Source organism: Tamandua tetradactyla, chromosome 13 (assembly GCF_023851605.1).
Source record: "Tamandua tetradactyla isolate mTamTet1 chromosome 13, mTamTet1.pri, whole genome shotgun sequence".
NCBI classification, from domain to species: Eukaryota; Metazoa; Chordata; class Mammalia; order Pilosa; family Myrmecophagidae; genus Tamandua; species Tamandua tetradactyla.
Window position 1 is genome coordinate 7,327,300 of NC_135339.1, and position 13,489 is coordinate 7,340,788.

A 13,489-nucleotide genomic window follows, 5' to 3' on the forward strand; every position below is an offset into this window, starting at 1 on the left:
TCAGGACCTGCTCAGGAGAGTGGGGCATGCTGACTCCACCATCATCCATGCATGTAGAGTGAAAGGGGACAAAGCAACGAGTAGAGTAAGGCAGGCAGGAAAAGAGACAAAATGCACACAAAACCCCTGTGTGCTGTCACAAGGGTTCTGAGGACAACCGCGGGGACCTCTTTGGGTGGGTCAGTCAGGGAGCACTCTGAGAAGCTGGCACTGGATTGAGACCTGAAGGGTGGGACTGAGACTACCTGACCACCAGACAGCTCCAGACCGAGAAGCAGGAGCTGCAGAAGCACTTGTGATGGCCCTGGGGCAAAAAGAGCTGGGGAAGAGGAGGCAGTGAGCATGGCAGATGCTAGAACGGGCCTAGGGGCCAAGGTGGCAGGGCCCATCCTGCAGGGTGATTTTTGTTCCAAGGCAGGTAGGAAAGCACTGGAGGGCTTTAGGTCAGGTGATATGAACTGACCTGCAATGTAATGAGGTTCCTTTGGCCACTGGGTGAATTTAGGGGAGACAGCAGCGAATTTGGGAAGGAGGTGCTCAGGGTGCCATTTCATGTGGCACAGCCAGAAGTGTGAGTGGTGGGGCTGCCAGAGTGAGTTAAAGACTGAATGACTGAAGAAGAGGGGAAGACATCATGCCCAGACAAATCTTTCCAGGAGTCTTGATGTGAATGGGAGCAGAAAGTGGGGTGGGAAGGGGCAGGGGATACAGGCATGAGAGAGAGCTCCAAGAAAATGGGGATGGCCGGAGCGTGTCCAGCTGCTGCTGAGAATGCTCCAGGAGAGAGGGAGAGATTAATGAAGACGAGAGCAATAACCAGGCGAGGAGTGCCCGCAAGAAGCCACAAAGTGGAAGAGCTGGCCTTTGAGAGCTGGAAAGACAGAGGAGAGGGATCCAGCTGCAGAAAAGTTTGCAGAAACACATCCTAAAGCTGTCGAAAAGTTCAGAGAAATGAAGCGCAGGCTTACTCTGACTCAGCGTTCTGCCACCTTATTTGAACAGATGCCTTTATTCGTACACAACTCGTAAGCCACTGAGCATGGTAGTCACCGAGTGTGGACTCCAAGCTGGCCACCCAGATTCAGAGCCAGGCCCCACCTTTGCTACGTGTTGCTCTGAGTAAATTGCCTGGCATCTCTGTGGCTCTGCCAGCTTGCCTGAAAATAATCATTCCTACCCTGTGGTAAGGACTCTGAGCTAATGGAAGACAAAGTACTTAAATGGTGTCTGATACAGGGTAAGCTGTCCATTGCTACTGTCATCAATTCAACCTAGAACTAGTGTGTTGTGCAAACATGGATTGCTACCAGGCTAGGAGCCGCGGCAAGCGTGAACGGGATGGAAGGGCGTCTGATGAGCCCCTGCCTCAGGGTGTTGGCAAGTCCCCTTCCGGCCTCTCCTGGTGGCCCCCTGGTTCTCTTTCCTTCCCAAAAGACCTGGAGCTCAGCCTCTCTCTTTGCAGTCCATTCTGCCCCCCTGCCCTGCAACTACCCCCGCCCCACTCCCGTCCCTCTGTCCTCTGAGAAGAGCTGGGGAATTCATACATTTTAGTTCCCTAAGGCAGCTGATACCTGGGTTTTTGCCAGCTAAACATAGTGGTACCAAATCTCCCTAAACACATATTCCAACTCTGTGTCGGAACTACCACCTCCCTCCAACTTTTTATTTTGCCTTGAGAACCTGAGAGCAGTCCTCAGGTACCTGATGGGCAAAGGACATCTCCATTTCACTCCCTCATACTGCTCCCCTCCTGCCCATACAGAAGTTCTTGTGGTTTCTTAAAAGGTGTGTGTGTTTGGGGGGTTGGAGTTGGGGGGATTGCAGTGCAGGGAGGGGGGGTCATTGTAGGTGGGCTGCCTCCTCCAATGATTTCCAAACATGGGAAATTACCTAGGTGGTTTTAAAACACAAATATCCTCTTGTCTTGTGGTTTTTAACCTTGAGCAGATATCAGAATCATCTATGGTGCTTAAAAAATGATGCCAAGCTATACTGTAGAATCCAGAACAGTCCCAGAACCACCAGCATCAACGCCACCTGGGAACTGGTTACACATGCAAGTGCCTAGGCTTTATCCTGGACCCATGACTCAGAAATTCTGCGGGTAGGGCCCAACTGTTTTGAGGTTTAACAAGCTCAAGCCTGAGAAGCACTGCTCCCAACAGCTCAATCTCCATAGTGCTATCTGGGTAGCGGTATTTTAAAACAGCCTAGCTATTTCTGTTTTGGAGTTCTGCAAACCTCCCGCCAACAATCGTCCCCAGCAGCTTGGTCAAGAGCTGCCACATCTGGGAACTCCAACATCTGGCCAAGTGTCCTGGTAGAGACACATTTTATGAAATTCTTTTCTTTTTCCTTCTTTTAGCTAGCTTTTGATGGGAATCTGTGTCCACCATGGCAAAGGGCAACGGGCAGGATTAGGACTCACGGGGCTGGGGTGTGGAGGATGGGTGGTCCCCTGGCCTGGGCCTTGGCGGTGGCAATGGGGACCAGAGAGTCTTGAAAAGACACAAGTGTGGGTTCTTTGGTTCTGAGAGAAGACTGCTCATCCAGACTCTCATCACCCTATAGAGGGCCTACTGTAGCTGTCTGGAAGAAGAGCTTGTGATGTTGAGCCTTGCTCTAGTGGTCTCTGCAGAGGGTAGGAAAGACAGATCCAACAAAGGCCTGCCCAGCTGTGACGGGAACCGGAAGGAAGCATGGGGACAGGAGTGACACACCGTGGGGGAAGGCATCACAGAAGGCCAGGGCTGGAAGATAAAGGCAGGCTGGGAATGCATTACTGGTAAGAGGCTTAAAATAGGGCACATCTGGGGGCCTGTGATACCAAAATCTCTTTTCCTTCCACCACATCAAATGGAGAGTTGGGATTCGTTCCCCTCCAACTCTTCCAGGGATGTCTGCCTAAAGTATTTTAAAATACCTAAAGGCAGACATGCCATTCAAAGAGACACGTGAGGGAGAGCTAAGGCTCAATTCTAAACATGGGGACTTAAAACCAGTCCACAGCCAGAAGGCCTTGTTGAGGATGGGAGCAAACTGAGCTGGCCGGAGGCCAGGAGGACCCCACAGTGCATACCCGACACCAGAGCCCAGGCTTGTTGGACTACAGTGATTTGAGTGTTTTATGCCGTTTCCTTAAACCACATTTTGAGGGCCACAGATACTGTGTTTTCAGAGGATGTTATAGAAAACAGGTCCTAGTCATTACTCACCCAGTCCAACACTCACTGAGTGCCTACTTCCCATGCACGGTTAATGAGATCTGAGTAAGGCAGGCTCTTCTATGCGAGGGCTTCCACCAGCAAGCATGAGAAGAGAGAGCACAGGACACCATCCTGTAACATCACCAAGAAGCATACAACATATTGCTGTCTCAGATCCTCTGGGGAACCAAGCACGGCATGAACGAATAAATGAATAAAGTGAGCATGCAAGTATGCAACTGATGGGCCAAAGAAAAGCGATGGCAGACAAGGTTTATCAGAGAGGAAATCATTTGAGCTGGGTCTTAAGCCACAGGGATTTAGAACAGGCAAATGTGGGAGTGAACAGAAGCATGGGCAGCAGGCTGTGAAGTTTATGGGAGCCAAAGGGAGAGGGCAGGGCACAGTGGGAATGAGCTATGAGAGAATCCAAACACAAGGCTCAACTGTTCAAACTCTCCATAAAAATACTGATTTTGAGGCCTTTTTCTCCAAGGAGGAATTACTCTTGCCACCCACATGAAGACTGGGACCTCTGCAATTGGGGAAGATAAACAGTGGGTCGGAATGTAGAGAAGTCCTCAGAGAAGAGACCACACAAATTTCCTCCCTCTCTCGCCAACATTTCTCAGTATCTTCAATATCTCTTTCCCTCTCCAAGGCTAAAACCAGCAGTTACATTCGCTTTACCCTGACTGTTTTCATAAAAATACACAAACTCGCTCAGTATGGCAATCCTGTCAGAGCATTTCCATCCTCAGCTCGAAGTGAAGACGCAGGGCAAGGCTTGGCGAGATGGAGACTTGGGAGAACAGCAGGCTGGCCTGCGTCAAGAAGAGCCAGCTGATCCCATCTCGTCAAAGCACTGGTGCCTCTAGTTTCTCCCTCAACTCATTCTGAGCCCTCAGTCTACCCCTTTTGCTCTCAAGATACTGTCCCAATTCTTTCTTTACATTTCCTGCCAGCTTTCAAAAGGACGTTCTGCCGCCTGCCTCACCACTCACTCGCTCTTGCGGTGCCTCTCTCTAAGAGGCACCTGACACGTGCTGCCTCAGGCAGGATTTGCCCCCCTTCTTTCTTCCTGTCCACCAAACATCACTAATGAAAATGGCCTGGGCTACACAAGGATGACGGAGACGTCAAAAGGAAAGAGTCGACCAGACCGAGAGAGAGGTCAACCGGCAGTTAAGTGGGCAAGCCAACGGTTCTTTGCCTCCGTTCTCCCAACTGGATAGCTTTACCTTCCCAGTCACCCATCTCCATACCTCTATCCTAACCAGACTTGCTATCATCATCAGTGACGCTCCTAAAGCAAAGGTCTCATCACACCACTCCTCTTTCTCACAAACTACAATGGGCTTCTATGGCCTACAAAATAAAGAAAATACGTCCAAAAATGTTTCAATTCTGAACTCGCAACTTTTCTGTGTTTTCCTTATATTTATCTCTTCATATACTTGCACCAACACCAGACCATCCCTCACTCCTTGTCATCCCTTCACCTGGAATGCCTTCTTCTCCAAACCTCCCTTAAACCAAGGCTCAAAAAGCACTTCCCCTCTAAATGCTCATTTCCTCTCACCACTCACTCCTGTGTGCTCCTCAGCCCTCCCTGCTCCTCACACAACACGGATTTCCATTAGGCCAACTAGACTCAGAGCTCATTAAAGGGAGGGCAAGGCCATCTGTTTGTATGCCTCTCCTCACTCTCACCTTCTGGCAGACAGGTTTCAGACATACATGCTCTTTCATTAAATGATGGAATTAAATGAAATACATGTCAGACCCAAACCTTTTTACAAAGCCTATCTAAGTATTCTGTAGTTTCATACGAAGTCCAAAGAAGTACTGGCGTATAACCTGTAGCTGCTAAAAAAGGAAGGAAACAAGAAAATCAGTACATATCATCCTCTGTTACTTACGGTTAAATGAACCTTTCTACGAACAAAGCTAAAAGAAATGGCAAACCTATTAGGAAAGATAAATTACACCATTTTATTTGGTTTCACCAAGGTATTATAACAGGGTGGAAATAAAAAACATCATTATGGAAAACAATTTAAACTCAACATTCTGGTGTCCACTTTTGCCACCTTGTTTCTTATTAGTGACTTCTCCAGTGACGACTAAGAAACTGAACGCTCCAAGTCCAGGGCCATGTGGGCTGCTCAAGCACCAGATGTCAGGTATAAAAGCCACCCCCTCAGAGAAGGTCCATGTGAGTGCAAGCGAGGATGGCCAAGGCATGGAGCAAGACTGAACCAAAGATGGAGGGCCATCGTCTTCCAGAGGCTGCAGTGGCACGGAGAGAGGGGCCCATCCACCACATGGCAGTGCCCCCGATGCCGGCAAAAAAGAAAACATGCATGAAAAACGCCATTCCAGGTGAAACCCCCTGCTTGTTTTTGAAACAGACCCAGTTTTTAAGACTCATCTTTGCCACGTGGCCACAACGGCTATCGGCTCACACTGGTTACCAAGAGCTAGGAGAGGGTACTGTGCAAACTCCCTTTTTTAGGAAAAGTTTTTCCCATGATTTCAATCACCAAAAAAACCCAGCCTTGATAAACTAGAAAACCAGGCCAATAGTTAAGGTTTTTTACATTCTATACAAAATCTACATCTAGAGAAAACTGTCTAGTAATACCCACTTCCATCCGAATTCTAAAACTGCCAAGGAAAACTTTTTACCACAAATTTATATCTTGTTTTCAATGAAGAAACTCTTAACTTCATGATTTTCATACCACTTTTTTCTTTTTTATTTAAAATATTATAACCAATTGACATACTAGATAACAATGTTACATTCCAGTGGTGCATGTTTAATGACTAGGGCATGGATGACTAAAAACCACAATAATGATCTCAGCATTCCCTACTAAGTGCCCCGTTTTGCTTTGTCTAGAGGAGAGGGGAGGGGAGAGAGCACAGGTAAGGGGAGGAAAGATGAAGGAATGGCATCATCCGGGTAGAAAAGCAAAGGTCAATTATCATTCGGAGGTTTTCAGGTTTTCAAATCTGTTGAACAGGATTAACTGTCATGAGAAAATAAATGTCCCAGTCCGGGCATACAGCTAGTTCAGTTTAACTTCACCATTCAGCTAAAAGATTAAGAGCTTCTCAAAAAATATACCAAATATCGGGCCTACAAAAGTAATTTATTTCTCCGTAAAATTTACTAAGATTTATTCCTTTTGTAAAATGTAAGAATGGACTGAAATCACGAGCAGGTTCCTACTTACAAAAAACAGCAATAATTTCAATGAGCACATCTAACACAATTTTCCAAGATATACAGTGAAAGATTTTACACAAGTGTCTCTTACTGATGAAAGGTATATATTTTACATACTTACTGGTATCGTGCCAACATTGGCTACAGAGTACTTACTGAACACATATTGAGAATTCATACTCAGTAAAGAGCTAACAGGATGGGCAACAGCTTACTTGGGAAAGCATAGAAAATTAGTGTGAGGTAGTTCAATAAAATCTAGTTTAATTTGTAAGTCATTGTGAGAATAGAACATTGTGCAAAACTAATCCACAGGTAATATTTCTCAGAAGTTTCAGTAACCAAGAGAATCTATCCTAGAAATGGTCAGGAAAGCGTTACTCTTACTAGACTCTCCTTAAGAGCACTTAACTAAGAGTGGTTAGTTTGAAATTACTTAGGACTAATGTTTTCCTTATGAGTTTTCTAATCGTACCCCAAACCATACATTTCTGCTTCAATGCCCTTTACCTCTTCAGTTTTTTTGTACTAAGGAAAAATCCATTTCCTCTGATGAGGGGAAAACCTAAGAGAGATCAGTAGAAACACAATGTACACCAACATGGAAAAGGATATGGAGAGGCAACAGTTTAAGAGGACTGCTAAAGACAGAACATGATGTCTGCTTTTTCTATCGGTAAGAGAAATTTATTGGGGGTCACGGGGCTTCATGCATCCACTCCACAGCTAAGGTGTGACTAATGAACAACACACACAAACAAGCTACAAGAGTATTTTCGAAAATATACTATGTTTTAACCTCAAAATGTTGTGCAGGTCTATGCCTAGGCAACACTGAGTAAAGTCTTCATATGTGTAGCAGATACTGGCCAATAATGTAAACCAAGTCTTATCCATAAATCCATAACCCAGAAAATAGCTTCATTTAACTGCTGCTGATTTCGCTATTAGGCAATAACATCCCCTTCACCTTCATCTTTTCAGACAACACAACGGGATTAGAATGAACAGAATGATGACAAGGCTCAGGAGAAAGTTTGCCATTCTACCCATAAGCTGGCTTCTCCACACTGTTAAGGGCCTTCTCGGGTAAAAGACCCAGGGATGGAGGTGGGGTGGAGGCAGGGGACACGCTGTGTCATCTGCTAGGTGGGAGGGTACGTACCATGAACAATCATCAGCCGAGGTGCAGAGCAAACTGAGTCCTATTTAATATACGGCAAGGGAAGAGTCTGAGATGCTCTATTTATGTATTGTTAAGAGCTCTCAGTAACACAACCATTTTACAATAGGTCAGTATACATTAGAAGGTAAGAGAACAGTAACCAGGAAGACATATGTAGACAGAATTAGTGTCTCTTTCCTAACTCACAGAGTGGATAATAAATCTTAAGTCAAAATAATTTTCTGGTCACAAGATGATATGAATCTTAAGTACATAAAGTTGAAAAACCAAAATTAGAAGCTAAACAAGGTGGCTTTACATAAGTACTGCTTGACAGAAACGTTATTTGTAATTTCTATTTAAAATAAAAACAAACGCTTCATGTTTTTAAGATTTAAAAAGCTTCTAAATTAAAAACAGATACATGTTTCATTTAACCAATTTATGGGAAAAAGGAAGGTGGTATTCAGATACCGTATTTTAAAAACTTAGGGCACAGGTGGGCATGGTGACTCAGCAGGCAGAGTTCTTGCCTGTCTCCGGGTTTGATTCCCAGTGCCTGCCCATGCAAAAAACAAAAACAAAAACAAAACAAACCTAGGGCACAATAAATATTTCAGTCTACATTTAGGAATACGAGTTCATTTTCTCTGAATTCAACTGAAACATGCTGAATGGCAAGTGGAAGCTGGCATCTACACCCAATGACACAGCAAGAACACATGGTTCTCCTCACGAATCCAAATCTGCACAACAGAGACGACGTACCTGCCAATCAAATATAAAATATGGGCATCTTCTGAACGCACGTCAGCTGTTAAAGTGCAATAGTGAAATAATCTATTCTAGAGAAAACAAAGCTAACTGTCAAATTAACATAAACTAAGAACACGTTCATACTCAAGTTCTGCTAAAATCATGACTCCAATCCTGTTTGTAGAATTCAAGAGGTGCTATAGTCTCAAAACTCTAATTTGCCTAAAAAAAATTAATGCACCATGTCTTATGAGTAGAAAAGGGACCGATAAAAAGGCCAATGACTTCAAGAGGCTGGAAATCAAGACTTTAAAACCCTCCGAACAAACTATTTCAAAACATACAAAAAGGCTAATAATAATGTTTTTCATCTGAAATATTGCACATTAACGATGACCTAAAATGCCCCCCTCAAAAGGCATTTTGCAGTAAGGGCATAAGAAGTTCATGCCAAGCGAACCTGCAACCCAGGCATGCCCAGCTGCACCTGCTCTCGCTCCTGCTGACCATTAACTCCAACAGGCTTTCCACCCAGAGCCCTGTTGCTAATTCAGTACACATTTCTCATCTCACTGTGTGAGATGCCCTCTGTTCCAAAGCCGATAGAAGATGCCTAGGGTCATTCCAGACAATGTATTTCAGACATAAAGAGACTTCAATGACATTTTACTTAGGAAAAGTCAGTTATAGAGGAATAATTCTGCAGATATAAAATGTAAACAGTTAACATACACTTGTCAGGAGCAGCACCATTCTTATACTCCTCAACATCCACACTAAATGTTGTATTGTTAATCAGGTATTTAAAAAATGAAGACTCAGACTAAATAACCACCACATATGCCTGCTCTGCTCAATGTGAAGAAAGTCCTTAAGAAAACGATATCCTATATATGGCTGTGTGCTACTATTTTCAGATGAACGGTATATTGCTATTTTCATATATTACCTACGGAAATCTAAGTAGGCTGTGGAACCTCCTGACAGCTAGTATAAATACGATTATGCTACAACTAGAATTGAAATGGCCAAAAGCACCATGAGAACTGGTGCTCAACTGACTGACACTCCAAGTAATAGGAAACCAAAAGGTCCAAGGCCCAAGGCTGCAAGAAAGGGAAAGACCAGACCCTAGACGTTGCTGGGACCTACAGCCTGAGGATAGATGAACTCAGTGTGTACAAAAACAGGCTCATAGCTAGGAGAAGTGAACCATTTGTTTATTTGCATTGAAATGTATTATTCATGAAGTATCCTCTTGATTTTATGTGATCATCAAGCTCTGAGCATGCCACAAATTTGCAGAATACACCACATTCCTTTTACTTTCCTTGTGTGGGTGGGTGGGGGAATGGGAAGGTAGTGGCAGACGCCCAGCATCTGCAAAGGCGTGCTCTGAGTGATTCTGCCATTTGGATGATGAGGCTTTTGCCAAAACTCACGTAGAATTACCTACCAATTGTTGTAACTGAATTAGGATTGGCAAGTAGCAAATAGTGGAGGTTTCTTAACACGTTCATCATTACAGTAGTTATTCCTGAATATAATTGGCTACAGGTAATTTTCCTCACTCCTCTGGGGTTATTTCATTGATAAGCACGTAACCCTGAAGGATAGTATCATGAACAAAACATCTGAAATAAATTCTAATAAAAAAACTATAAAAATCTTAAATAATTCATGATATAGGCAAGTCACCACATAATAGTTGCTTTGATAAACAAAATCTTAAAAATTCGTAAAAAAAATCAGCAGCATAAGATAAAGCAAATATGCAAAAATTTAAACCATGATAAAATAATTAGGTTTACATTATACAGTTAATTACAGCAAAAAATACAATAGTTTTGTTGCTGTTTTTAAACACAACTTAAGTTTTAAATTACAGCACTTGAAAATTAAAAAAAATAAACTACTTTACTACAAAATGAATTCTACATTTTTGAAAATCACTCAAAAATAAGACCACTGAATTGTGTTCAAAGTAGTTCTATCAATGCTAAGCGACTCCCCATTCCCCCCCACCCCCCAAGTCCCAAGTAGTCATCTACAACAGCCCAGAGGTCCAGCTGATGCTTCCAGACTGCTGTCTGTATCAGAAGCCAAAGTTGGATCTGTTGACATTGAAGACACATCATTGCCAGACGACGATGACGATGGATGCTGAGAGCCACTGATCACTGCTGCACCTGTGCTATGAGAAACAAAACAGCAAATCAGTTGCAGACAGAGTTGCAGACCGAGCTGCTTGCACTGTACTGACTACCTCCAGTGGGTGATAATTTCCTTCTTGGGCTTAGAAGGCTTACTGAAGATTCTCACAAATGGCACTCAACACCAAATTGACTTGTAAATACTCTTCACTATAAACTATAAGGTGAAAATTCTGAAAACATCTAGAATCTGAAGTCCCGTCCTTTGCACTATATTTATTTTTCAGTTCAAGACAAAAAATTTAAGTACAAGCTATACACAGAAATGGTCTTACAGCAAGATACACAAGTGGATTTCAGGGTGTGCCTGAACTCTCAGCAATATATGTAGAATTGTCTTTGTTTACATTTTGGTAGAGAGAGGATCGGAAACAGCCAAATGACTCAAAAAGTTAAAATTAGCGTTTCGTAAGAAATGATTTATGGTATCTTTTCATTTAAAAGGAAAAGTCCAAACAATAACTTATGGTACACCTTGCTTTAAGCAAAAGCCAAGGCAAAAAATAAAATCATTTGAACTAGCAGGGACCTTAGTCCAACTGGCCTTGTTTATGTGAGGTTATATTAGTTGCTTAGTTTGTACAAGTGGCCTAGTTAGGTCAACTCAGGTCTTGTCATTTCTAGCCTAATAAATACTTGATAAATGCAAATATGGAAGCTGTTAAAGAGAAATAAAATAGGGGCAGACTGTTTCCTTTACCCAAAGTATTATCCAACAAGTATTTCTGGGTAATAGGAATACCTAACCGAGGGAGAGCAATACTCTTGTGGGAATGGAGAGGGAAGGAGGGAATGATGTTTGTACACTGGGGGGATATGGTAAAGGTAATTTGTGCACAATATACGGTTCTGAACCACATGGTCACCAAATAAAAGCCATTCCAAACTTGGGTATATCAAGTAATGCAATTCATAAGAAATGTTCTCAAGAACACATTTATGAAACATAAGCAATGTTTTCCAAACTATGCACTAAGGAAAATTTCTGGGGGTGAGGTCCAGGCACTCAATGACACTGAAACCAGGCTGAAAATCACTGTTCCAGAACCCAGCATTTCAGTGTTTGAGACTATCCCTTCATTCCCTTCTAAAGACTAGCAACCGAAGGCTTAAATATGAAAGTGTCTCTAAAAGCTGGTCTTCAAATGCAAACAAGGAAATGGGTAGGGCAGCAGAAATAGTGAAATCTTTAGGGCAATGAGGAAAGGCATGGGAGATTAAAAAGGATAGAACCATAAGGGATTGAGAGGGTGATGGGAGCTGACAAGAAAAAGGAAAGCAGGCCATGAATTTCAAGCCTGAAAGAAGAGAGTAAAAGAAGCAATGAAACCCAGATTTCAAACAAAATGGTCATTAGGTTCCCAGCCAGAAATTAAGCTAGTATAATTTTTTTAGTTTAATGAGTCTGAACTTCAAACACAGTAAATTACTAGAGAATGTACCCGTTCTGATTGAACAATATAATATAACCATAGTAGTGGGTAGAATAGTGTCTCCAAAATGACAGATTGAAATTCTAACCTCATACCTATGAATGTGTCCTTATTTGGAAATAGGGTCTTTGGAGATGTCATCAAGTCATGACGAGATCATACAGGATTAGTTATGTATGATCTCCAATGGCTGGAGACATTTGGACAGACACACAGGGAAGGCGGCCAGGTGACGACAGAGGTAGCTACAAGCCAAGGAATCCCAAGAAACTGGGAAGAGGTAAAGAACCTTCAGAGAACATGACCCTGCTGACACCTTGATTTCAAATTTCTGGCCTCCAGAAGCTTAAGGGACTAGTTTCTGTTGTTTTAAGCCAGCCAGTTTGTGATAATTTGTTACAGCAATCCAAGGATACTACCACAACCCTCATATGCCATATGCCATAAAGAGCATACCAGATTAGCTCCTAAAACTTGTACTGCTTATACCGAAACATTCAAAGCATGAAAAGTTTCTACCATATTTATTCTCATGTCTGTAGTTCAGATCTTTCATTTTGTCCAAATTTCTTAATCTGATAAAAGTAACTTTTTAAATGTATCATTAATAGTTAACTTTTTAATCTGAAAATCAAATATCTAAGAAAAAAATATTTTTTTCTTTGAACTTTAAGGAATACAGTAAATTCTCAAATAGCTGAATGGCAATATTTTGGAAAATCTTTAACATCAATTATCTGGGTCATTTCCCTCTTGGGTGAGTCGCTACAAGTTCAAAGACCAGCAAACTCATTTTAATATAAGCCAAACCAAAATAAAGACAGGAAGTATATCCACTAGGAAAAATAATATGATTCATTCAGAAAAATTAAGTAGCAATGGTATGTGATTATCTGGTATGTTGATTTATCAAAGCTGGTCCCTTCTATTTTTGTACATAATCAAGAGTTGAATATTTTTATAACAGCTTAATCTACTAAAACTGTTCACTGCAAGTTAAGAACTAAGAATCCAGAAAATGTCTGGAAACTTGAAGTCGTGACCTTTCCACTGATTTACCTTGTGACCAAAGGCAAGGGCTGTCTAGAATCCAGATTTGTCACTTATAAATTAAGAACAAATATCACCGCTCTGTCTTATGAGATAATTACTTCTACCCAAACACTTCTGACACTTATGAGAGGCCACTTACTAGGATACTATGCTGAAGTTTGAAACTCTCCCTAAAAATGGACTTTTCAAATCCTCCCTAAGCTTCTATAAGAAGCAATTTGGTTAAACTATTATTATGTAGCAATACAAAGCTGATCAGTTAACTACACTATAAAAGCATTATAATGTAACATTTGGTCCATTACAATCGAATTATAAAGTCATTTTCAAAATAGGTAGTCCTTGTCTTAGTCATTAGGTTCCTAAAAGCTGTCAAAAGCCAACTTGTATTTTTAACAGAAACTTGATTAGAATTTGGAAGGTTG

At 42.2% G+C, this 13,489-nt stretch overlaps 1 protein-coding gene across 7 annotated transcripts in view; it reads right to left on the reverse strand.

The window, feature by feature from the left end:
- Nucleotides 1-4,734: 4,734 nt before the first annotated feature.
- The window catches only part of MAPK8 (mitogen-activated protein kinase 8), a 135,668-nt gene continuing 126,913 nt past the window's right edge, over nt 4,735-13,489 (reverse strand). For 2 of the 7 annotated variants that reach the window (XM_077124668.1, XM_077124667.1), the window contains one exon: nt 4,743-10,554. In XM_077124668.1, the coding sequence (XP_076980783.1) occupies nt 10,409-10,554 (146 nt within the window). In that variant the 3' untranslated portion in view covers nt 4,743-10,408. Of the gene's footprint in view, nt 10,560-13,489 lie in introns of all 7 variants that reach the window. The other 5 variants (XM_077124671.1, XM_077124672.1, XM_077124669.1 and 2 more) reach the window with 5 other exon arrangements.